The sequence below is a fragment of the Halichoeres trimaculatus genome, unplaced genomic scaffold (genome assembly GCF_033239565.1).
Source record: "Halichoeres trimaculatus isolate MK-OKI-2021-1 unplaced genomic scaffold, fHalTri1.1 fHalTri1_scaffold_3, whole genome shotgun sequence".
Taxonomy (NCBI): domain Eukaryota; kingdom Metazoa; phylum Chordata; class Actinopteri; order Labriformes; family Labridae; genus Halichoeres; species Halichoeres trimaculatus.
In genome coordinates, this window is record NW_027437181.1 from 32309515 (window position 1) to 32334455 (window position 24941).

Genomic DNA, 24941 nt, shown 5'->3' on the forward strand with positions numbered 1-24941 from the left:
CTCTTAAAAGATGCAGTGCCTCATGCTCTTTATTTCCATACGAGGGGAAGCCTATGTGTTACTGATTTGACAACTCAATAATCAATAAAATAAATGTAAAATAAGTGGACAAGGCATTCACTTTGATTTAGCAGAAAATCCAGGGCACAACAACTTTTACAAAATCCTCTGTAGGCTGCTGTCCAAACATCCCGCTCCCTCCCGCTGAACGGCGAGAACATTTTCTGTGTTTGCCCCCGCAGCTGCTCCTATAGGAATCATACAGTATATATGAAGTAGCTATTTTGTCAGCCTATGCTTGGCTTTTTATTTATCAGCACCCCAAGGCTGAGATGCCAAACATGCACTAAGCATCTTTTCAAGCCGGCAGCTCTTCTCGGCTGCTGGGGAAATGCAAGCTGCGGTCCCTGCTGTCACTGGGCTGATGTTTAAAGTCTGTTTGAAGCCGGCTGCCCTTTGGTTATCGCTGAAATACTTGTTTCTCTCATTTTCTGCAGCCTTGGATGCTTGAATCATGCTTTTGGTTATGTGAACACATCTTTTTTTCGTTGGAAACAACAATTGAAGAAGTCAGTACAGATAATATCAGCGACTACAGTCGGATGTTAAGGGTCAGGACACTGTGGATTGACAGGAATGGGCTTAAACTCCACAAAAAGACTGCAGCAGCTAAATTCAGCTTCAGAAGGAGAGGATTAATGTCTGCCTTGTCTTTATTTCTTAAGATCTGATTCTGAAAACGCTGTAAAAGCCATGAAACTTTGCAGAGAAAATGTTATATCACTAGTGTGAGTCAAGGGGACTTTTTATGCTCTCTAACTGAAGAATAAAAAAAAAGATCATCTAAAACTTCAACATTTTAATAAAGTCTGGAACTAAACTGAGTTTTCCCTCTACTTTTGAAGCAAAACCATGTGACCTCTCCAAACATTAACTGCACTCACATGCTCTCTGGACGTATGCACACATAAACAAACCCACACACTCTCCCTGAGGAAGTTGTGTCGGCAGCATAAAGCCGATCTTTCATTCACAGTTCACCAACAGAAGCGACTCTGTGCTTGGCTCTCACTCTGCAGCTGGCTGCACAATAGACCCAGTTAAAGCTCACACCTACAAATTAGCTCCAAATGGACTATCCCATACCTGTGTGTGTGCATGTAGGAGCTGTTTCCCACCAAAACACAAGGCAAGGGCTGTCTACCAATCCTGTTTGTTCTTCTGACAGAAATCAGAGCTTACACCACAGAGAATTTAGATTATTAAGACTCAACAGGGAGAACACAGGAAGTCCCCAAGAAGGAAAAACATGTTGGTGTTTTCCACCATAGATTTAGCCTTTTCCTTTTTGCCAGTACAGTTTTAATGTGCTAAAATGTGACAAATGCACTTGAGGCTCAACAGCAGCAAACTAAAACAGAGTAGGTAAATCCTGTTGCAGAGAACAACACGAGAAAAGATTTTTGTATAGCTGACATTCGCCCTGAGAAATGTTTATTTTCACAAGGTGTGCCATCATTTATTGGTGTTTTGTTTTAATGTCAGTGTTGCTGTAAAGTGGCTCAGGCTCATTATCTTTAAGCCGTGCCATTTGGTCCTCATTATATCCCATTCCTGTGGGTTAAATAGCTCTCCAGCTCTCTTTTCATTCACGGCATGCATCAGTGAAGAAATGCTGATAAATATACAACATCAGAGGCTTCATGAATTAGAGAAACTGGAAGGACCAACGTTTGGAAGCAGTTTTATTTTTCTATTGTACTTTAATTATAAAAGTACTTAAAAAGTTTATTTCTCTGTTACATTTTCTGGTTTAACACATTCTTCTTCTTCTTCTTCTTCTTCTTCTTCTTATTATTATTATTATTATTATTATTATTATTATTATTATATTATATTATATTATTTTATTTTATATTATATTATATTATATTATATTTTTATATTATAATATTATATTATATTATATTATATTATATTATATTATATTATATTATATTATATTATATTATATTATATTATATTATATTATATAACATTATATTATATTATGTTATTATTATTATTTTGGGATAGACCGATTATCGGCCGGGCTGATTATCGGGGCAGATATTTGGCATTTCGGCATCAGCTTTTTTAAAAAAAACGTTTAATAAGACACAAATTTAAAACTGTGCTGTTGCAGCTCTGATGGCTGCCGCGCTGCTATCTGCAGTCACTATTCAAGCAGTATCCCAGCACTGTTTCACCAGCAGTACCATCTGATTGGTTACAAGCAGAAGCCATTGCTTGGGAAACAGCCAATCAGCAGTGCATTTATTACAGTTATTGCAGTTACATTGAAATTTTGAAAGACTTTATTTACTGTAGAAAACTTTAGTTATTTATTTTTCAAGTTTTCATTTAACTTTATAAAACATGTTGCTGAGCTTGGGAGCTGTTTAATAAACAAATGCTTAAAGGCAATTGAATGCAGTTAACTGTTGAAGTTTGTATTGTTCAAAATTTTGACACCAATATTTTCACTTTGACTGCAAATTAATATCGGCTTCAAATATCGGTTATCGGCCTCCTTGACTACAAACCTTCGACGGTACCAACCCTTAAAAATCCATATCAGTCTATCTGTGTTATTATCATTAATGCAGCTCTTTAAAATACAGGGAAGCTGACACTTTATTGACATTTTTCTGATCATCAACTGAAAAAAAATCCCAAGTAGCTACAGGTGTATTTTATGTTATGTTTAATGTTTGAACAGCAATTTGTTTTCTACCCTGAAGCCACTGTCACCATACAGCTATTGCTCAAGCTCACTTTAACCCCAAACTGTTAGCTAAGAACGGTGAAAGCTAACATTTTCAATCGAGCTTTGCAACTCTTTAGGTCGTGTGCAAAGATCTAGCTAATACTAGTTTTCTTAGAGAGCCGGTCACAGCTAACATTACAGCTTTCAAGCACTGCTTAATATAACATTTTTTTTTTCTTACTAACTGTTGTGTTATCAAAAGCTTGTTCATTTCCTGTTAATTTTTGTTCACCCAGTGGGTTGTTAAACATGTTAAAGGTCTTGTGAGGAGTTTTAGCCAGTTGTGAATCAGGCTGAAATGAGTTCTTAAGTTTCTTTATGAATAATGAAAGCAAAAAACCATCAGGTCACACACTTATCTCTTTTGTGTAGCTATTTTTAAAGACTGAAACCACTGCTGTGGGCGTAGCTTTCAGAAGAAGTGATGAACTACTCACTTTTGAAACAGCTTTGTTTACATTTTCCACTGCCAAGATTGTTGTTGAATGAAAGAAACTATTCACACATACAGAGAAGAAAATGAGATAAGTGATAAAACCAAAACATCACAAACAGAAAGCTACTGACTTTCAGACATGCCCCTGGACTTCATTATTCATTGTAGTTCTTGTGGCACCACAGTTATCTGGCCCTAAAGTGGATAACAACTGTAAATATCCCTGATGTGCATACATCCCAGAGGAAAGTGATTGTTACCAGAGCAACAACAGCATAAAACTATAATGACAGTTAAATAAAGTAAAGTGTGGTGATCTTTGGTTACATGAAAGAATGAAATGAATGCAGATGAAATGGTTACGTTGTCTCTTTTTTTCCCTTGAAATAATCAAATATTGAACATTTCATTAGGTTTCATCACTTATCTCTGTCTTTTTTAATTAATGGAGCTACTTTTGATTAACTCTGACAGTTTCCCGTGGGCACAAAGTGCTTGGGAGAGAGAATTTTAAAGAAATAACTCTTTTTTTTAATGATGTCTGCAGAATGACGAGGCAGTGACAGGAGACAGCACCAGCGAGGTTTCTGTCTCCTGTTCCTCCACAGACGACACCACCAGCGTTGGTCCATCGAGCTCCAGTCCAGAGGGCAGCCAGGGTTTGGAATGTAGCTGGAGCCCAGAGGAGGGTGTCCGTACTGGGGCTGCTGTCTCTACAGGACTGGACAGCAGTGGTGGTGGTGGAGGAGGAGGAGGAGGAGAAGCTGAAGAAGAGGCCAAAGACAGGGTGACGGAGGTGCCTAGGCGGTCCTGTCTCTTCAGGAACAGCCTTCGCTCTTTGTCACCTCTACGCCGTCACAGCTGGGGTCCTGGGAAGAACAACGGAGGAGACGCAGAGATGAACCAGAGAAGGTGAGACTGATGGAGCTGATCTTATTGTGCTTATTCTAGAAATCTCAGTTGTATCTCTTTAAATTTACTGCTGGTGCTGGTTTTGGGGATTTTTAGGCGATGTCAGCAGACCTGATGAGTGCAGATGTCAGGATTGTTAGGGCTTGTTGATTTCACTCCCTCTGTGCCATGTGGAGTGTTTCCTCCCCCTGCTGCACACAGATGTGCTAACATTTGTCTGCTGTTGGTGGGGTGTTATCATGTCTGTAGTGTTGCACACGTGTGGATGCACAAGCTGGTTCACACTCACAGCAGCACGCACAATAGTCACCAGTGAACACTTTATACTTGCAGTTTATCTTGCTTTGTATTCAACCATTTTCCTCACCAAAATTTGGCATGGAATCTGCTTTGCACACAAAATGCACTGAGGGATTACAAAAAAAAGAAGAGTTAAAAAAAAGAATGAAAATGGGCTATTAGATAAAGTGCAGCTTAAGGTTTTTATACTCTGTTTTTTAAAGATAACACACTTTCAGACAACTGTCTTGCTATTTGTTGTTAGTTTTAAAAAAAAGGGATGTAAACACTTTGTACCAAAATAAGAAGTTAAGGTTCAGAATATATAATACTAAAGACAAAACAAGACACCAGCTGAAGTTTCAGACAGTAATGATGATACTGTCACCTTCATATGAACCCACTAACACTAAAGCTTCTTACAGTAAGACTGACATCTATTCATAGACTGTATAAAACATGGACATGGTCTCCCCAACGTCACCTGTCTGTTTCTGAAATGGAAAATGAAGCACATCAGCTATGGCGGCCATATTGGTAGTGGCAAGGGCTTCGCCTACAGCCGAAAGGCGCCTGTCGGTCACATGACCCTGAGCTGTGCCTCTGATTGGGCGAGCTTGCGATCTTAATACTATCTAAACGGCCGAGTGTGCCGATAGTAAAATTAGTGACTCAGATAGGAGACGTTTTTTGAACCAGGCTGTAAATAGGTGAATTTCTAGCAAGGCAAGGCAAGTTTATTTATACAGCACATTTCAGCAAAGCAATTCAAAGTGCTTTACAGACAGAAGAAATTAAAAGAAAACAATTAAAATTCAATTCAAAAGCAGATCAAAATGAGAAAGATGCAATAAAACAAAATAAGATTAAAAGAAAAGTTAAAACAGATTTTAAGATAAGAGTCGTAGTGCAGAGTTGCAAAATTGTGCGATTTTTTTTTTTTTTTTAAGGGAATATATTAAAATGATGCGTTTGAATGCTCTAATAAAAGGAAACTGTACAAAAGGCTGCTTTGAAAACGTCTTTTTTTGACTTGGTGTGTATTTGACTTCCCGTACTTCTGGAGCCAGCCTCAAGCGGACACTCGAAACAGCAGATTTTAACATTTCCGCATTGTCTCATATTCTTAGACCGGAGGTTGCCGCTTGCATCTATTTAGTTTTGTTCAAACTTGACTGTATTTGCAGATTAGTCATCAGAGGATAGAGAGGACAGTGCCAAAATCTAGGATTGAAAACAGAAACGTGACTGCTTTGCTCTTTATCAGCTGTTATTTTATGATACCCAGGTTTGGCAGAAATAGCTCTTACAACAAGCTCTCTTCATGGTGTAACTAATGACACAAAGCAGAATCTTTAACTGGAGGTGCCTTGTATAGATAAACACCAGGCACCTGGGGCATAAAAGAAGCATGGAAAGGGATTAAGACAAAGCATTCAAAGCAAGCTTCCTCCGGCTGCTGGAAGTGCGTGCTGTTTGAAGCACAAAGACTGCAGGGAAATCCCTGTGCTTACAGAGGCATCTCATTCATTTAAAGCAGTGGGAAAATGAGAGCAATAAGAGTCAGTTAGACAGCATGTTATTACCACCTCCTGCTTGATTTGCACCCCTTTATTACTAAACACATTTTAAAGTAATCCTTTAACATATGGGGCATATAATTATTCCTTCCCTGCTGAGACTTGGATGAAAAGATTTGTAAGCTTTATGAATTTAAAGCTACAGCCTGAAGCCTTTTTTGGCACAAAGATCAGAAATAGGAGGCTGTCTGGTTAAGTCCAAGGGTAACAAAATCCACCTACACTTAACCTTAAAGAGACGACCTTTTCTCCTCAGAAGTTCATGAGTTTACCCCACCATAATGCTACAATGCCCTCTGAAATTTCTTTGAGGCCACGGTCCTTTTCCCTTTTCTTGTGAACATGATCTGACAGGGATGCTCTGAGGGCTTTTTCTGTAAAAATATCACAAAAGTCCACTTGAGCTCAAAGATGAACTGAGAATATTTGGTGGTCAATCCAGCATCACGTGTCACATTATGAGAAGTGGATTTCCCAGAAAAGATGGGTTGGAAACTGTATTAAATTAGTTTTATTTTTATGTTTTCATCCATCTGAGAGGACAAAGCCATCTGTGATGGGTCCACAAACAGTCTTTGCTTGTTCTGCCCCTCTAATACCTGTTAATTCAGCTGTCGGAGATGCAACAAATGTTCTGCAAAGACTCGGAGAAAGAAAGAAAAGGAATGAAATAGAGAGGGGGTTTGATAATGATCCTACTCAAATAAAAAGACTGTGATACATATTCTCCTTTCTGACAGACACTCATGAAGCTATTTTTATTTACTTTTTTATTTTTTGTAACTATGCAGTCTATCAAAGGTTCTCCATAAAAAGTACAACTTATGTACCAAGTCTTAAGTGTTGAGGATAATGGCGCTAAAACTAACGGCGTTAATAATGCCATTACTTTTTCCAATGATGGGTAATCAGATTAATTACTATTTTAAAGGTCAGAAACCTCTGGTTTCAAAATACAGCCACCGGCCACTTTATTAGGTACACCTGTCCAACTGGTCATTAACCCAAATTTCTAATCAGCCAATCACATGGCAGCAACTCAATGCATTTAGGCATGTAGACATGGTCAAGACAATCAGCCATCTCTAGGGTTACAGAGAAGGGTCCCAAAAAGAGAAAATATCCAGTGAGCAGCAGTTCTGTGGGCCAAAATGCCTTGTTGATGCCAGAGGTCAGAGGAGAATGGACAGACTGGTTGGAGCTGATAGAAAGACAACAGTAACTCAAATAACCACTGGTTACAACCGAGGTCTGCAGAAGAGCATCTCTGAACACACAAAATATCCAACATGTGGTGGTGGTGTAATGGTGTGGGGGATATTTTCTTGGCTCACTTTTGGCCCCTTAGTACCAACTGAGCATGGTTTAAAGTCCACAGCCTACCTGAGTATTGTTGCTGACCATGTCCATCCCTTTATGAGCACAGTGTACCCATCTTCTGATGGCTACTTCCAGCAGGATAACGCTCCATGTCATAAAGCTGGAATCCTCTCAGACTGATTTCTTCAACGTGACAATGAGTTCCCTGTACTCAAATGGTCTCCACAGTCCCCAGATCTCAATCCAATAGAGCACCTTTGGGATGTGGTGGAACGGGAGATTCTCATCATGGATGTTCAGCCGACAAATCTGCAGCAACTGTGTGATGCTATCATGTTAATATGGACCAAAAGTTTCCAGTACCTTGTTGAATCTATGCCACCAAGGATTGAGGCAGTTCTGAAGGCAAAAGGGGGTCTAACCCGATACTAGCAAGGTGCACCTAATAAAGTGGCTGGAGATTTACAGCCTCGTCCATAAAAACCATCTTGTATCTGAATGGCTCATTTCTTCATCAGCATGCGTTTGTAAGGGGTGAGGATTTTGTCACTTTTTTTTAAGTTATTAAACGGAGAAGCTGTCTGCAAAGAGGCCAAAGATACACCCTCATCCAAACTCAAACACAATTTAGTTAAGTTCAACATTTCCATTAAGGCCTTTGTCAATGATAGCAATTCAGAACTTTGTATCTAAAAGATATGAATGATGTCATCCAGACTACATTCATATATCACACAGTCAATGAGTCACACTAGGTATAGGAACAATATCTGGTCCCAATATTTGGCTCATCTCACGCCAACTCAACAATTCATCGATCCTCTTAACACTAGAAGTCCCACAGCCCAGCCATTTGGCTTTTCTACCTTCCATGCCCAAGGGGCAGCCAAATGGCTGGATTAGTCTGGAATCAACATCTCTACTTAAGGTGTGAACAGCCATCTGATCACCATTGTTTTGTAAATGAGGCAATTACTGTCTCCTGAACTACTGAAAAAGGGAAAGATGTTGCTATGCCTTCACCTGAATAAACCAATGTGCTGTAATGTTATGAGAGAGAGGTAGAGGTTTAGAACTAGTATAAAAAGGTAATGACTTCATTTTATGTTCAACAGGCTATAATTAGTCCACTTTTGATCACGACAGAAAGTTATTTTCCCCTCCCTTTTCAGTATGAGGTCAACACAGTTTATGATTTTTATTTCTTGCTGAGATTTATTGCTGATGCACAGGTTGAGTAAATGAACTATCATGGGCTGTGAGTGAGCTTTTTATCCACTTCAGGTCCCTAGTTTAGCCATCGGTCACAGCCACACCCACCCTTCCACCTTACATCCAGCTGGCCTGCTTTTACATTTTCCATCCATCTTTCTAACTATTTATTTTCTTATTCTATTGTTTTAACCAGGATTTTCTGTGTCTCTCAGGAGTAAATGTCAAATATGGGTAGATGAAGATAAACTTTATCCAGGCTACTCAAAGCACCCCATGTCAACTTTGCATGCTTGAAACTCAACACTCTATTATAGTGAAAAAAACACTGGATCTTTTTCTTTTAATATGCGTGTGTGTGTGTGTGTGTGTGTGTGTGTGTGTGTGTGTGTGTGTGTGTGTGTGTGTGTGTGTGTGTGTGTGTGTGTGTGTGTGTGTGTGTGTGTGTGTGTGTGTGTGTGTGTGTGTGTGCATTTGTGAAATGTGAACCAACAGTTATACAAGCAGATATATTGTCAAAAAAAAAATAGCAGCCATGCAAACAGTGGACCTGACAGGAGCTTCTGACAGAGGCAGTCAGTTCAGTTTAGGTTTCTTTTATGTAGCAGCTTACAGTGTTCACAGTCGCACAAAAGGCTGTACACACATAAACAAAGTTCTATCAAGAAGAATATAGAGATAGTATAGCAAAAAAAAAAAAACTTCAAAATAAATATAGTCAACAGTCAACAGCTGTTTTGGACAAGGGCACTCTAATACGGGTTATGGAAGAAATATTTTTTTCTAATTATATCAGAGATATTTACAGCTACACTTGCCTCACACTCCGGCAGCCCGATGCAAAAAGTTTCAGTAGATGTTGGAAGCTTCCAGGCTCTTTTCAGGCACACCCCTCCCCCCTGATCATGTATCACATCTGTGGACTGCCAATCTGTCAGGTAAGGGCTGCATTTGCAAAACATTGGTGGCTAATTGAAGGCCGTTCAGTTGTACATTCGAACTGAGCAGCCTTTTGGCTGTCCTCTGGGCATTGCAGCAGGGGTAAGAAAACCCTGGGACTTCTAGTGTTAAATTGTCTGATTTAAAGAAGGCAAAAAAGTACATAAAGAAAAACAATAACATCCTCCCTCTTCAAGAGTCAGTGTGGTGCATTCAGGAGACCTGGCTGAGTGCGGGGCTGGGAGGAAACAAGCAGGCAGAGAGGGAGGGGTCTTCATCTTTGTTTAATGAGTTAAAGATTACCTGTTCACTAGAATATGTTGGTAACACTGAGAGCCAGGCTAGCTGTTCACCTCTGTTTACAGTCTTCTTCAATCATATGCTGATTATATTTCTCCAGTGTCTCCACATTAACATATTGACTGGACAGATGTCAGACTGGCATCATTTCTTAAATTCAAATGCTGACAGGAAAGTGAAAAAGTGTATCATCCAACACATCAATTGTGTGTAAGAGGAGTTTTCTTTCTGACTCAATGGGTTGTTCCCTAGAGTATCACACACTCTCTCACACACACACACATAGAGGGAGATCTCAAACACACTCAGCAGGATTAAAACCCCACCAGTGACTAAAATAGCCCATTCTTTTATGCATTATGTTCGTATTGACCCGCCATCCCCTCATATCTCCACTCATCTCAACCATCATCCCTCACGCTCCATCTGTCTCATCCATCACCTCCAGCTCCACATGCAGTCATGGTGAAGGGAAGCTGACCTTTCACAGGAGAAGGTACTCATAAATCACATTTATCAGATCAGGTATAGAAAAGATTGACTTGTTGCTAGGTGACGTACAATGGCGAATTCATGTAAGTGAAGTCTTAGTCAATCAGCGCTATGGGATGTATGCTGGACGATCTGCAGCAGCTGCCCTGAAAAAGTCTTCTCTCTTTTTCACCTGGGATGTGCAGAAATGCTGTGGTTCATATGTTGTTGGTGTGTGTGTGCGTGTGTGTGTTATTTTTTCCTTTTTGTGTCAACAACAAGCAGCCACTCTGAGTTTAGCTCCGGAGGCTCAGAGGACTATGCTGGCAAATGACTGAAAATAGAGAAATTTTGGTGCAACAGGTTCCTGCAGAGAAATTTTCAGTATTGGAGAGTAGTATCACAGGAGTTTAGATTCAGTCCTGGAGGAGACTGCAGTGGGAGAAAAGCTGAGCTTTTGTTGTGCAGGATTTCCCCAGAGGGTTGAAAAATTGCTGCACTGACTAGTTGAAAAATGCACTCTTACTCCGAGGAACTGGGGAAGAGAGTCCTAACAGCCATGAATTCACCATCAGGTGATGTTTTTTAAACCCAGGGGTTGTTATTTCAGATCTGGAGACTGAAACAAACACCTGACATGGACTTCTTTTATAAAACTTGCATCCATACCCCGTTAACCTTTTCAAAGAGAGGTTGATAGCCCTCACTGTCTGAAGGTGTGAAACCTGTATTTGTTTTGTTAGGATTGGACTCAAGCTGGTCCCATACAGAAGGAGGATCTTAATACTATTGCAAAGCGGAGTTTATAAAGTTTTTTCTTTTTTTTCTTTTTTTTTAAATTTCACACATACATGCGCCCTGAAGTGCTCCACATTGACATAGCATAAAGATACGTAAAATTAAAGATAGGATAGTGACCTCAGCCACGAATGAAAGCAGGTAACTCTTTAAAACTCAGTTCTTAGTTACAGAAACAATCCAATACAATAAAATGGGTATGTATCATGTGATGTCTTCAACAGATTCTACAGATAGTAAGAGAAGGATATAATCACGTAGTTCCAAAGTTTACTTTAGGTGCACTAAAAAAAAAAAGGAAAGGAAGCCAAATCGTTTCTTTCAGTGAGTGAGATTAGCCTTACCATCTAAAGATCACCTACAGCATTTATCCTGCTGAGTGCTGCCGGATGACAGGGGCAGACCCAAGCCATAACTGGGCGAGAGGCCAGATACACTCTGAACTGGTCCCCAGTCAATCACAGGGTTGACTCAGTGACAGAAGACAGCTCACACACATCTACAGGCAATCTAGAGTAACCAGTTCATCTAACAAACACGTCATTGAACTGTGGAGGGGGAGATAGAGTATTCCACTAAGAAAGGTCTGACAGGCTGAAGGACTCAAACTTCAAATCTTCTTACGAGGAGGCAAAAGGTACAACCAACTTTTACCACAAGTTAGCCGACTGGATTTTTTTTTTCCATTTTAACCTTAAAAAGTAACATGTACTTACATAGATACAGAACTAGTGACTTGTCTTAATGTTTTCTTCGATCATTATTTGACCTCTGCTTTATCAGTGAACAGCTGAATAGATACAGAAAATGTGGAGCAGAGATTGAAGGATGGTGTGTGCCTGATAGTGGCAGAAGGGTTGGTCAGATCATCGAAGGTGACATGCTTACATTTAAAAAAAAAGAATTTAATTTATAACAAGACAGGAAAAAAAATGTTGATTAATGACTTTTCCGGCTTTTCAATATGTCAAACAGTTTTTTTTTTGTTTTGTTTTGTTTTTTTTATTTTTTTTATTTTTTTTTTTACATTTTTCAATGTTGCTAATTGTGCCATAAAACAACTGTTTGACATTGTAGAAGAATAGAATAGAATAGAATGGAAAAGAAAAGAATAGAAGATTTTTTATTGATCCCCCATAGGGGCATTTTTTTTTTCTTCTTTTTGCCACAGCAGTTTACAAAGTGGAAAAATGCAATAACAAAAAAAAATAAAATAAAAGAATAATAAAGATGTGAAACTATAGATTTAAAGAAACATAGAAAAGTAGAAAAATATCACAATTTACATATTTACATCCGAACAAAATTAGTACAAAGATCAGCATGTGACAATGAACAAGGAGTGCTGACCTAAACTGACTGATATCGGTCTTCTCCTTCTGTTTCTTCTCCTTCTCCTTCTTCTCTCCTGTTTGTGCGTGTCAGAACACCAACTTTACATCAGGGGAAGTAGAGACTAACATTGGTTATCTTTGATATCCTTACACCAAAATTCATATTCTGGGAAAGCAGCTGATTTCCTGCTCTTGTTATTACCGCCATACTGCAGCAGGAAATGAACTTGAACCCATCTACAGTGTTTGCCATGTGAAAAGCAGCAGTATGCAGGAGCACATCCCACTGTATTTGCTTTATTTAGATTTGCTGTCCATCAGGCTTTCTTATCTCCTTTTCCTTCCCCTCAATAATCTCGCCCACCTCACACTTCAGCTGCTGCCCTCCTGAAGCTCCCCTCAGCCTTTGTGTGGAGGTAGTTGGTCCCCTCAGGTACGGAGTGTTTGTGTATGCAATGTTTTGGCACATGACCTACTTTGAATGGAGCACACTTACATGCTGTCTGATTTGCATTTGCCGTTTTTGAGGGCGTGTGTGCCTGTCTGCATGTGTTGTTGTGTGTGTAGGAATGCCCTGCCCAGACAATCAGTCAGTGTGTCAGTGTGCAGCAGAGAGCATTTGCAGCTGCAGGTTTTATTCATGTGTCAGAGCTGAGGAGGACCTGTAGGTTAGCATGTAATAACACAGTGGGGAGGCTTTAATCCAGCTGATAGAGTCATCTGTATTCACAGCGTTGTCTGCAGGTGAGTGCTGCTCTGCGTTGGTCAATGATAATCACATAGTCATGACTCTTTGGGTCCAGTTTAGGTTAGTGATGTTTCAATGTTGGCCTGATGATTTGCTGGATAATGGGGAGCCATACAAAGCCAAGAGCAGGAGATAAGAGAGATTTACTGCTGGAGCTTTAACTAAAAGCGAGACTGTCCTGCAGCGAGTAGAGCTGCAGCCCTGTAACATAGCTCATCCTGAAATGTAGCTGTAGTTTTCCTCTCCATAATCATTGCATTGGATTTTTCAAGGCCTCTTATTTCCAGTCATAGATCGATGTAATTGGGTTTGTAAATCACGGCGTAGAGCTCTCTATGCTGATGCTGATGTTGGAAGTCATTTGCTGCTGCTTCAGCTGTAAATCTGCTGTGGAGCCTGGTGATAACTCAGCTGGCTAAACACTGTGCAGGACCAGCAGTGTGTGTGTGTGTGTGTGTATGTATCAATCAACAGGTGCATGTGTTTGATGCAGTGAAAGATGTGATGGAGTAGAGTCATCCCTCCTTCTCTCAGGTCACCTTTGCGTTCTGTCTGTTTGTCCCTGCAGCTACAGCCTGGACGTGCTCACTGGGTTCCAGGAGGAGCTGAGGGGACCCTCGACCCAGGTGCCTCGGATCCTGGAGCCTTTGAGGTTGCCCCGGAACGACAGTGAAGACAGAGGCTCTCTGGTTTCTCTGACAGAGGAGCAGGAGGAGCACGGGGAGCGCATCAGAACGCATGACCTGGTCAGCAGACACAAAAACACATACACATCATGATTTTTGTCCTTGCTGTTTTCGTGTCCTCACCCTGTCACACAGTCTGCCCTGAAGAACGCTCGGAAATGTTTTTATCTAATTCACATGAGGGAAAAAATGTGTTTTCTTGCGCTTTAACAAAACTTGTAAACAGTGACGGGAAGTTTGAGACAGTCAGTTTGGGGATTAGTGAGAATTAATAAACATGACTCTCCTCAGGCGGCGTCTTTCTGTACTCTCTGTGAATCCAAACAAATTGTGACACACAACATCACAAATCCTTTCTCTTTCTGGTTTGTCGTTCTTGCCTCTCGTTACGTAACAGATGATGAATTGTTTAACTGTATGTGGTTCATGCTCTTTTCCTTCGAAATGATTGTCATTCACTGTATCTGACTCAACCTCGTGTCCCTTGCTCCAGAAAACAAGGCGCTACCGGCCTCTGCGAAACAGCTGCTCTCCCATGTCCCTGCCCCTCACAAAGTCTGTGTCCATGCTCGCCATCAGCCAGAGAGACATTGATGGTGAGTGACAAGTTGTGAGGCTGTTTTTCTGTTTTCCATCACTCATCATGGTGTCATAGTTTTGAGTTTCTCTGACCTCTTTTTAGCAATTTTCCTTTTGTAGTTTCTTTTTTTCTGTTCAAAGTCACAGATTGTGAATCAGGCAGTAAAGGGTTAAGTTTCTCATTGAGGTTTCCTCAAATTAGTCTCAGAAATTAGAGCTAAAGGCTGCAACACATTACAGTATTCTCCAAACCTTCACACATTTAGAGACCACACATTCAATGATAACAAAGACAGATCGCACTAGATCTCGCTCTTCTGATCTTGAAGTGTATACACTATAGTGTATAGCGCAAACAAACATGACAGACTAACAGGAAAAAAGTACTAATGGTTGTTTTAACCTTCTAAAATTAAAAAAAAAAGAAAAAGGAAGATAATTATGGAAAAAAGTTGTAGAGATGGCGAGGATGTGGGCTGTATGAATAACAATGGGAGGTGGAGGTGGAGGTCACAAGTATTTCAGATAGACTTACTACTTCCTTTTCGGTCAGTCAGCTGAGTGAGCTTGCGTCCTAATTGGCTTTGATCCAGTGAATACCAGGGCTAATTGATTTTGGAAAATAATCTAATTGTGATTTTTATGGACCAATATGCATGCCTTTTTTTTTTTATTTTTTTTTTTTTTTTCTTTTTCTTTTTTTCTTACATTGTTCAGTAAACACAAGCAATAAAACAAAGGATACTGTCAATATTTAAACAATTCTTTCCTCTAGGCCTACATGTATAATGAAATGACGTGAATTGAAGATAATAACTTTTCTTTATTTAACTACTACAATCACAGCAGAATATTTACTGATCGCTCTAACTTTAAGCCTTGTAGACGTGTAATAATATGATCATTAATTTCCTTAAATAAAATCAGAGAAAGTAACAAAGCACTACAGGACAACAGGCCTGGTCCGAACAATAATAGTCACAAATATTAAACAAGTTTATTATCTTCGACCTCTCAATCGGAGGCTTTCTGAGCTGCTCCGACTGGGAAAGATCACTCCTAACACACCCCACACCACAGGAGAATCACACACAATGTCATGTGCAAACATCAGACAATCGGGCCTTTGCTGGATTTGATTGTAAGGAGATCGGGACAAAAATTCAGCCTGATTATCCTGTAGTGTGTACCCTCCATAACGCTGTATGCTGATGGGAAGAACTTGAGTATATAATGCAGTGTAAAGGTAGTTTGACATTTTGTAATTTATTTAAGTTCCAAGTAAACATGTTTTTCTAGATGTTTCTGACTGAATGGATCTGTGTCTGTGCTAACTGTGCTACCTGTTCTTAACTGACATTCGTCTGATGCTGGGGTATTTTAGTCCAGCAGGTGATGAGATCTCTTCTTATTCTAACATTGTTTGACCCAGTGAAGCAATAAGCAGAGATCATATATGTGATAGCATCTGTGTTTGTGTGTAAACTTGCAGAGCTTCACACACCTCTCTCATTTCTTCATTATTCCAATTGTCTGGTGTTAAAGTGTCTCTGTATCTTGCACTATCTCTCTCCCCCTCATCTTTGTTTCACATTTACTCACTTTAAACCGAAACTCTTCAGTCAGTTTAATCAGTTCCTGCTGTGGTTCTTTTCTTCCTCCTGCCTCCCTCTCAGCTGTGGGACGCCTGAGACGTAAGAGGCGAATTTCCTTCTCTTTCAACCTTTCTCCCATCATCACCAAATCCAAGTCTCAGTTTGTTTACGCGGACTCTTCGTCTAGCGATAATGATGGTGATGGTGATGATGGTGATGACGATGATGATGATGATGATACGTTGAGTAAGTGCTGTGATGTGCATGTAGCAGCTGTAGAAAGTAGCTTTCAGATTCAGAGCGGTAGCTGCTCCATTTAGAGAACCAGAGCTCCCTCAAAGAACAGACTCCTCCTGTTAAATATACCTCAGCATGTGGACATACGGTGTAAACAAGCATGAACAATGTGTAATAACAGTAAACACATATGAAAAGGGTCTGTTTACACGGTAAAAAGCAATGTAGCAAACAAAAGCTGTGTTTTGATCCAGAGTTTCAGTTTTTGAGACACATATTTTACCCAACGTCTTCAATCTTAGAGTGTTCAAGCACAAGCTAAGTGCTTATTTATCCGCCTATAAGATGTGAATGTTCACTCTGTCAAGGTTAGAGAGGTGTCTGAAAACACTCTGACAGATGTAGACCAAGATGACTGAAGGAAAAGGCTTTTATGAAAAGTCTTATTTTTTTTTTTGTTATACTTCATCACAAAATGCACCTGATGGAATATTTAAAAGCCTGGTACGTTTAAACAGAGCTGAGGTCATCTCAAACTACTGTTTTTGCACAGTTGAAGGCTCTGTGGTGTATTTAAGGTTTTTGTAGAACAGAAACACTAAAACCTGAACATAATTACACTGTGGAGGACGAGGGAGCCCAAAAGTTCAGCTGCAAATTACTTGTCATCAAAATTTCCAACGCTGCTGCTTGTTTTAAGTTTGCAGTTTGAATTTTTAGTGAGAGCTCATTCAGGAATCAGTGGTGTAGAACAGTGATTCCCAACCAGGGGGTACATGAACACATTGCAGGGGGAATATGGAAACATTTAATAATCCGTTTCCAACTTGGAAGTACCAGGTTAAGCCTGTCAATGTGGTAGGTGTGTGATACAACTAGGGAGCCAATAACCTGTGGCAAGGCCGTACCAAAATCCAAACAGATTCTGCAGCCAGGTAAATATGAAAGACAAGCAAGCTCAAGTGTCTCATTAAAGCTCAGATGACTGAGGAAAAGAAAGTAAAACTGCCATAATGAGTCAGGATATTCTCAGAGTTTCAGAGTTTTGTTCCTAATTTGTAAAGTTTAAAATCCTGTTTAAAAGGGAGCTCCATTTCTTTGTGGTAAATGTTACAAAAGTTATACTGTATAAAACAAAGGCAAGATGATTGTTTTGTTTACGTATGTATTCATTACTTTTGTGTTTTTACTTTGTTTTTAAGTCAACTTAACATTTATCTTTATGTTTAGACTGAGTTAAAAAAAAAGAGAAAATGCCAGAAAATTAAATGTTTATATTAAGGAGATAAAATAGTTTTTATTTAATTATCACTTGTGTTAAGTTCTACTTTTGAAGAATCATCAACACGCATTAGTAAAGGGGTACACATGGCTATGGGTACACAAGATAAAAAGGTTGGGAACCACTGGTGTAGAAGACGAACTTTCACCTTAGCAGCAGGCTTTTATTGATATTTCCTGCTGATTTCAAAGATGCCGTGTGGACTTTTTAAGTGATCTTGAAATAGTCACTTTTATATGTTTGCCTGCTCACGGTGCGCCGTTTAAAATTAGATTATCAGCGTTAAAATCAGTTATCCCTAAATGCTATGTCTCAGTATCCATGGTTGGGCCAGATTTTCCTGCAGGAACACCAATCCAATGGTCCCAAACCTTTTTGTGCCACAGACCAGTTTATTGTCAGACAATATTTTCACAGACCAGCTCTTCTTTTGTCTCCTCACTGGCTCTTTTAGCCTGCCTAAAAATTTTTTTCCAAAGATCTTCACTTTTTGTTCATTTCGCTAGCTTGGGGGTTTGGGGTCAAGGAAGAGTCATAGATGGGTATGACTGGGAGAATCCGGTCATTTTTCTAAATAAAACATAATTTAGAGTTAGATTACAAATCAAACTAAAACAATGTAAGTTGATTACTTTATGTGTGGCCCTATACCAATTGACGGACCAGTACCGGCCCACAGCCGAGGGGTTGGGGACCCCTGCACCAATCCATTAATTGCATGTAGACAGCAAAGATTAGCAGTAAGAAGTGAGATCTGTGTTTTTCTCTGTCAAAGATGATTTTTTGGATTAATTCTGTAGTAATGCCGGACAATTACACTGAGTAAAAAGTTGTCCTGAACAAATAAATGTGTTAAAAAAATCTGCCCTTTTTTATTTATTTAAAAATGCTTTGGCAAGAGTCACTTTTTAAGGCAATGGGTGATGGTGCTCATTGGATACTGGGAATGTCTTCATCTGCCTCTTTTCCAAACTCATCCCTGTATTTATTCATTTCTTCTTGACTTAGTTTTCTTTGCTGTTTCTATTGCAAATACTCTTACTTGAGTAAAAGGAAAAACACAACTCTCTATATTTATGTGAGTCCCAGAATATTTTGTACAGAAGTTGTTGTCAGGAGTCGACTCCTTGGAAAGTGGTATGTCTCCTTTATCTCCCACCAAGTATTCAGTTGGCCCAGCACAGCAAGGTAAAAGATTACCATGACTGAAAAATTGCAACAATGCCAGAAGGTCCAGATTTGTGAGGCTGAGTCTAACAGGCCAGTTTTCACAGTTTTTGTGTAAACAGCCAGAAGTGTGAATGAATACAGCAGACGGTAATGCAGAGACTTTGGTATCTTGAGGGTTTACAAACACTGGGCTTTGTAATTTGACATTTTATTTTTTGGTTGCTCCTCACTGCAGCCAAAGATTGTTTTTGGACCAGTATGTTGCAGCGATAATTGGCACTGGGTTAAAGGCCAAACTTCTGCCTCGGCTTGAAGCCGCAGAGCTGGCTGCCCTCATCAGTACCTGAATCTCTCAGTTTCTGGCTTGAACAGAGCTCCCATAAGACCAGGCAACGTTTAACACCTGCTCAAGGACATTAATGGTAGTTGTTAAAGGACATTGGGATGTGGGCTGTTTAATTCTATGCTTATTCATTTCAGCCAGGATGGTAACTAACAGGTACAGGTACTTAGTGGATCATTTCAGGTCATTCAGACCCTGATATTTTCAGGAACTTGTCATACTGAGACTCACTGCACAACATACAATGGGTATCGTGTATGAAAGGAGCAGGAGGCTTTTTTAATGGTGACAAGATTCAGACAGCTGAGACGAGCAGTGACAAGTACGTCATCATCATCCAGTCCATTCACTTCTGGTGCATTTTCTGGCCTTGTTCCTGATGTGTGTGTGTATCTGTGTGGATGACCTGGTGGTTAGCGAGGTCAACCCTTTAAAAGCCAGCTGTAGACCTGACCTCAGGCTTGAGAGTATAAACACAGTGGATGAAAAAATGTTGAAAACCTCTGCCCTTCAGCTCACTTTGTGTCCTGTTTCTTGCAGGTATGAGGTCATTTTCCAGTGCCTCTGGGTCACTAGCGTACAGGTTGGTAACTCTACATTTCAACAATATCTGACACCAGCTCCACCAGAGTCCATAAAAACATCAAAGTTTTTCCAGTAAGTGTGAACGTTGAAGTGTGGTTAACGTGTGTATATGTGTGTGTGTGTGTGTGTGTGTGTGTGTGTGTGTGTGTGTGTGTGTGTGTGTGTGTGCGCGTGCTCCAGCATATCAGAGGAGGAGCCTGGGCCTCTGCGAAGCGACACTGAGGGGAAGAATGTGACAAAAGTCAGCCGGACCTTCAGCTACCTCAAGAACAAGATGTACAAAAAGACCAGGGTGAGTGTTTCAAGTGATCGTTACAGAAAAGTTGAAAGACTTCTTGGACGTATCGACCTGGATTCAAACATTGATTCCTCCCAGCCGTGCTGACTGACAGCAGGCTGCAGTTCAGCTCCTGCTGCTCCACATTCAACGTTTGCATCTCCCTCTGTTGGTCTCTGAGCGACTGCAGACAAACAGTCAGGGGTGACAGGTCTTGCTTCAGGGCTGGTTTTTCTATCTGAGAACACCGTCAGTTCAGTAAGTCTGGGGTTGTGGCTTCCAAGGCTCGCGATGTGATGGACAGACACGTGAGTCTGTGGTGTAAAAGGTGGTATAAGTCATCTTTGTTCTGACACAGAGACGTGTAAGGAAACTTTTTTGTGAAAGGTGTTTCCCCTGTGAGGGTTTGGTGGTTGTTTCTTTTAAATTAAGTGATGACAATCCTAAAGTAAGATTGAGTCACTGGTGCTCTCTTGAATGGGAAATTGAGGATTTTACAGTTGTTTAGAAAGAGGGTTTTAATGTTTGTGCACTTATATTAATTGTTAATATACTTTTCAACATCTAAACTTAAAGATCTGTAAACTGTTACAGAGACTTTTGTTTTCTGTCAGTACTGATCTTTCTGTCTGCAGCTCGTGCAAAGAGACACAAGGGTGAACAGGAAGTAAAACAGGAAGTCAGCGTTGGCTGTGGTTTTATAATCTCATCTCTAACCTCGGTCATCCCTTTGCATTTAAAGAGACAGGATTCCCACCACAAACTGCGGCTGATCCCCCCCATACACTGTCGAGATTATTGATCACAGCTTCTCGGGATTCAGGACAATCATGTGAAGCTCTGCCCAAACTGCCTGAGGGTCGTTTTATTACCACCTCAGCTACCACTGTGTAAAGAGCGACCTCTTAAAATGTCTAAATAAACACCTGAGTATCCTACATTCGTTATCTGGCTCTAACAGGAGTCAGAACACCCTGGAAGGGGATCTAGTTTGTGCTGTTTTGACACAGTGTCTGTACCAGTCTGAAAGGTCATTGCAGTAATAGCACGTCCTGTAGCAACCAGTCACTTCCTCATTGCTGCTCTGCTAATGGAGCCTCAGTGCTGCTGGTAGCGTCAGCCGCTCGGCCGCAGCCCGGGATGGTATGCAGGAGATTCACAGGGAGCCATGGCTTCTCGCTGAGATGGAAAGGTTGGGTGGAGGTAGGCTAACAGAGCACTCTGGTTTCCCAGCCATAATTGTAGTGAAGGGACTGTCACAATATCATGTTTAAAGAGAAGCAGTGTTCCCCTCAGGGCTGATGTCTTTTTCCAGTGAAGTCATACTCTGTTACACTTTGTTACAGCCGAATGTCTCTTTGTTTAAAGCTCTGGTTTAGATGTCACAACTCATTACTTCTCCTGCTGTAAAGGTTGTAGCCAAAAGAAATGTGCTGGGAACAGTTTTGTGTTTGCTAATAAGTTGAACTGATGGTGTTTTGGTTGGATATTTCCACGTGTCATCTCTAACAATGATTCTCACTGATGTTAATGCGCGGGGTAATTCTATGTATGGCATCCTTTTTACGCTTTTGTCTCTGTGCTTCATGTTTGGTTTGATGGCTGCTGTTGTTGCAGGAAGTGAGAGTGAAAGCTCTAAGTGTTGTAATGTCTACAAAAAAAACGCAGCCGTGTGGTATCTTGAAGCGACTGTACAAAAAGAGCTCCAGTATGTTAGAGCTTTGTGGTCCCCTCAAACCGAGAGGCCCTGAGTGAACCATTAAAACAAGCTGGAAACTCTATTTTCCCATTTCCTCTGGGTTTGGGTGGAGGCTCTGTGATGTAAATCCAAAAGAATAAGAGCTCTGTTCTTCTCTGCATCACTTTTTGGGACTGTGATTCAGCTCAGTGTACAGAGATGACCAGCAGCTGAGGATGACCTCGTCCATGAATGAAGAGCGAGCAGAAAGGCAGCCCTGTTGTGGAAAGGTCACAGATTTGATTCCCAGACGGTGCGTCTCCGTCAGTAGTCTAAATGTGCTTCCGTCCTCGCTGCTCATTCATCATCAGATGGGTTAAATGAGGACTTTTGAAGCCAAATAAAACAACTGAATATTAAAAATTACAGTCTTATTGGTAAAAATGGCCATCATAGTTGCTAACTTTTGCTCTGCACTACCAGCATTATCCACCCCTCTGAAGCAGTCTTGTAAAAAGAAGACATCAAATTATCCAAGAATTATTAAGAAAATCCGATTGTCTTTAAATGAAGCAAAACAGCACATTTAAAACAGTCTCCTAATGAGACAATTTGTCGTCGGCATAAATAATGCATCACTTAATATGCAAAACCTCCTGCAGCGCAGCACATCAGAGTAATAATGTCGCTCTGCTGGATTCAGATTGGGAATAAACACAAACAACCGGTCAGACACTGAGGAGCTTTGTAAGCTCTGTCTGGTGCATTATTCTGCTCTACAGGTAGCATAAGAGCCTTATATCAAATTGTTCAAAATAAACATACCAGCAGTTTAGGTAGCTTAAAGTTACTTTGTTTTGTGCTTTTGTTTGTCTAACTCTGATAATCTCACCTGTGCAGGAAAAGGATCGAGACAAAAGGGAGAAGGAGAAGGAGAAGGAGGTCAAGGAGAAGGACAAGAAGTCGACGAATGGTCATCAATTCACAGCCGTCATCCTGGGCCCGACAGCCCAGTGCTCCCAGTGCAATAAGGCTTTCAACAGCAAGGGGGGTTTCTATTGTGCAAGTAAGTGTCTGCCTTCACTTCTGTATTTTTTTTTTTTTTTTTTTTTTAAGTTTTCATCTTGAGGTTGTTTGAGACTGACCTGTGGTGCGTCTCAAAGCTCCAAAGTTCCATTCTTCCTTCCTCCACTTGCGTCGTTCACTTGCATCTTCATCCCTCCCACCAGAGATGCATGGGAAAGACGTGAGGAAATGAAGAGAGGAGAGAGGATGAAGGAGATTTGATTTTAGAGCAATGACACATCCTCTCCTCCGGAGCGTCACATAAAGCGACGTGTTTCAGTGATGACGGCATCAGCTGATCACCTCTGGATCATCTGTCAGTCAGCTCTAACAGCTGTTTGTGTGTCTACACATGTGTGCTGTAATAACTGTGATTTGTCTGTTTCTTTAACCTGTTTATAAAACACTTTATCATGAAGAAAACATGCTCTCTATTTATTCTGTGTGCTCTCGGATCGCTTTACCGGTAAAATGTGTCATTGTTAGATTATTTATGAATTATTTAGCCTTTATCTAGAGCGCATCTGATCGTGAACTCTGAAAATTATTAATATAACCCAGTTTATTGTGTCTCAGGAAGATATTATTTATTAGATTCCAGTTTTCAGTATTAATCGTCTGTTATATTAGCTTCATGATGGTTGTGTTCAGTATTTTGTGCTTTTAACTCACAACAAACACTTTAGAATCAGATTTATGATCTGTTTCTAAACGATCCTTCGCTTGTTTTCAGCTCATCTTTTCTCTCATTAAACTCCTTTGTGTTTGTGAAGTTTCATGTAAAGTCTGAGCCGCTGCAGCATCCAATCAGAGAGTGATGTTCCATATGGGGGCGTGTCTGTCAGTGAAAAGACTTCCGTAAAGCCGGCTCCCGTGTTTCCTCGATCATAGCTCCCCCGATCAGTCTCCTCCATCCTCTCTCCTCTCTTCTCCGAGCACAATTATCGCTTTGGGACAGCCTTCAAAATGGTGACTAAGAAAGTACCTCCTGTGCCTTGGAGGAGAGAGAAGGCATGAAATTAAAGCTCTGAGACGCACTGACCTGGTCTCCTGATGCCTTACGTCAAATAAGAGTCAATCAGAATTGAAGTCTGTCTCAGAAATAGTTCAATATTTCTAGTTTATAAAGAATTACTCTTGCTTTTGTCTTGATAACTAGTTTTCTACTGATCATTTTAATCATAGTTTAGCTGTAAAACAGAGCTTGAGACACACTTATCTGAAGCTGCTTCATGATCTGTTTGAAGTGGTGAAACTCTCTAAAGAGTTTCTCCTGATGTCTGACTCCGAGTTTAGTCAACAAAACACTTTTTTCATTGTTTTCCACTGAAGCAGCAGTGGCAGCAGCAGCAGGCTTAAAGAGGATGTTGTTTATTGCACAAGTTTGGCGCAACACCAAAAAAAGCCTAAAAAGGAGAAACCAGTGGATCAGTGATACTCTCAACAGTCACAATCTGCCTCTGATAGTTGAGCCTGGAGAACAGTCCGTGTTGTGTTCAGGCAGTCTGGTTTGTATTGTTGGAGTCAGGGTGTTTTTTCCAGAGGTTTGTGCTCGCAGATGTCTGGCTGAAGTCCATTCAGCAGACTAATACAGTGATCCTTTGTCTAAGTTTAGCTGGAATCAGTTAGACGACCATGAAAAGCCGTAAAATACCCAATAAAACTATTTTAAAGGAGGAAAACACTACAGGAATTTCAGCTGCTTTTTCTTGCTGCTGGAGCCACTATTGGATGTATTACATAATCTACACGGCAGATACTTTCCTCCATGTTTTTCTTTTTTTTTCTTTTTATAGTGACACAACATTTCAGGGTGTAGGTGAAAGTGGGAACAGGACCTTTGAGCCGGGGGCTACATAGGATTATTTTCTCACTCTTGCTCTGAGCGAAAGAGCGTTGATGTAATCCTAGGAGCGGAAATGTTGTAGTGTGTTAGCATCAATGACGAGGATGGTGGTTGGGGTTGTGGGTGTCGTTTATGCAATACGTCTGCAAAACCCTGAGAGGAGACTAATGGTGAAGCTTTTCTTACGTACTGTGTGTGCTCATTGAATATGAGAAGGTCCAGCTCCTGTGAAATGATCCTGCAGTTTCAGATTTAGAGCAGAGAAATTAGATTTGATCTCAGAGCAGATGTTATCCTTGCTCCTAAATAGTGATTTGGGAATGTTTACGCAATAGAGCTTTCCCATGCACCCCAGTTTGTGTGTGTGTGTGTGTGTGTGTGTGTGTGTGTGTGTGTGTGTGTGTGTGTGTGTGTGTGTGTGTGTGTGTGTGTGTGTGTGTGTGTGTGTGTGTGTGTGTGT

General features: G+C 40.5%; 1 protein-coding gene across 1 annotated transcript in view; it reads left to right on the plus strand.

Moving 5' to 3' along the window:
• Nucleotides 1-24941, plus strand: part of akap13 (A-kinase anchoring protein 13) — a 140945-nt gene that overhangs the window by 80953 nt on the left and 35051 nt on the right. Inside the window, exons 12-17 of the mRNA XM_074666000.1 lie at nucleotides 3793-4157; nucleotides 13707-13884; nucleotides 14318-14420; nucleotides 19571-19613; nucleotides 19796-19907; nucleotides 22471-22636. Coding sequence (XP_074522101.1) covers nucleotides 3793-4157; nucleotides 13707-13884; nucleotides 14318-14420; nucleotides 19571-19613; nucleotides 19796-19907; nucleotides 22471-22636 — 967 coding nt within the window. The remainder of the gene's footprint in view (nucleotides 1-3792; nucleotides 4158-13706; nucleotides 13885-14317; nucleotides 14421-19570; nucleotides 19614-19795; nucleotides 19908-22470; nucleotides 22637-24941) is intronic.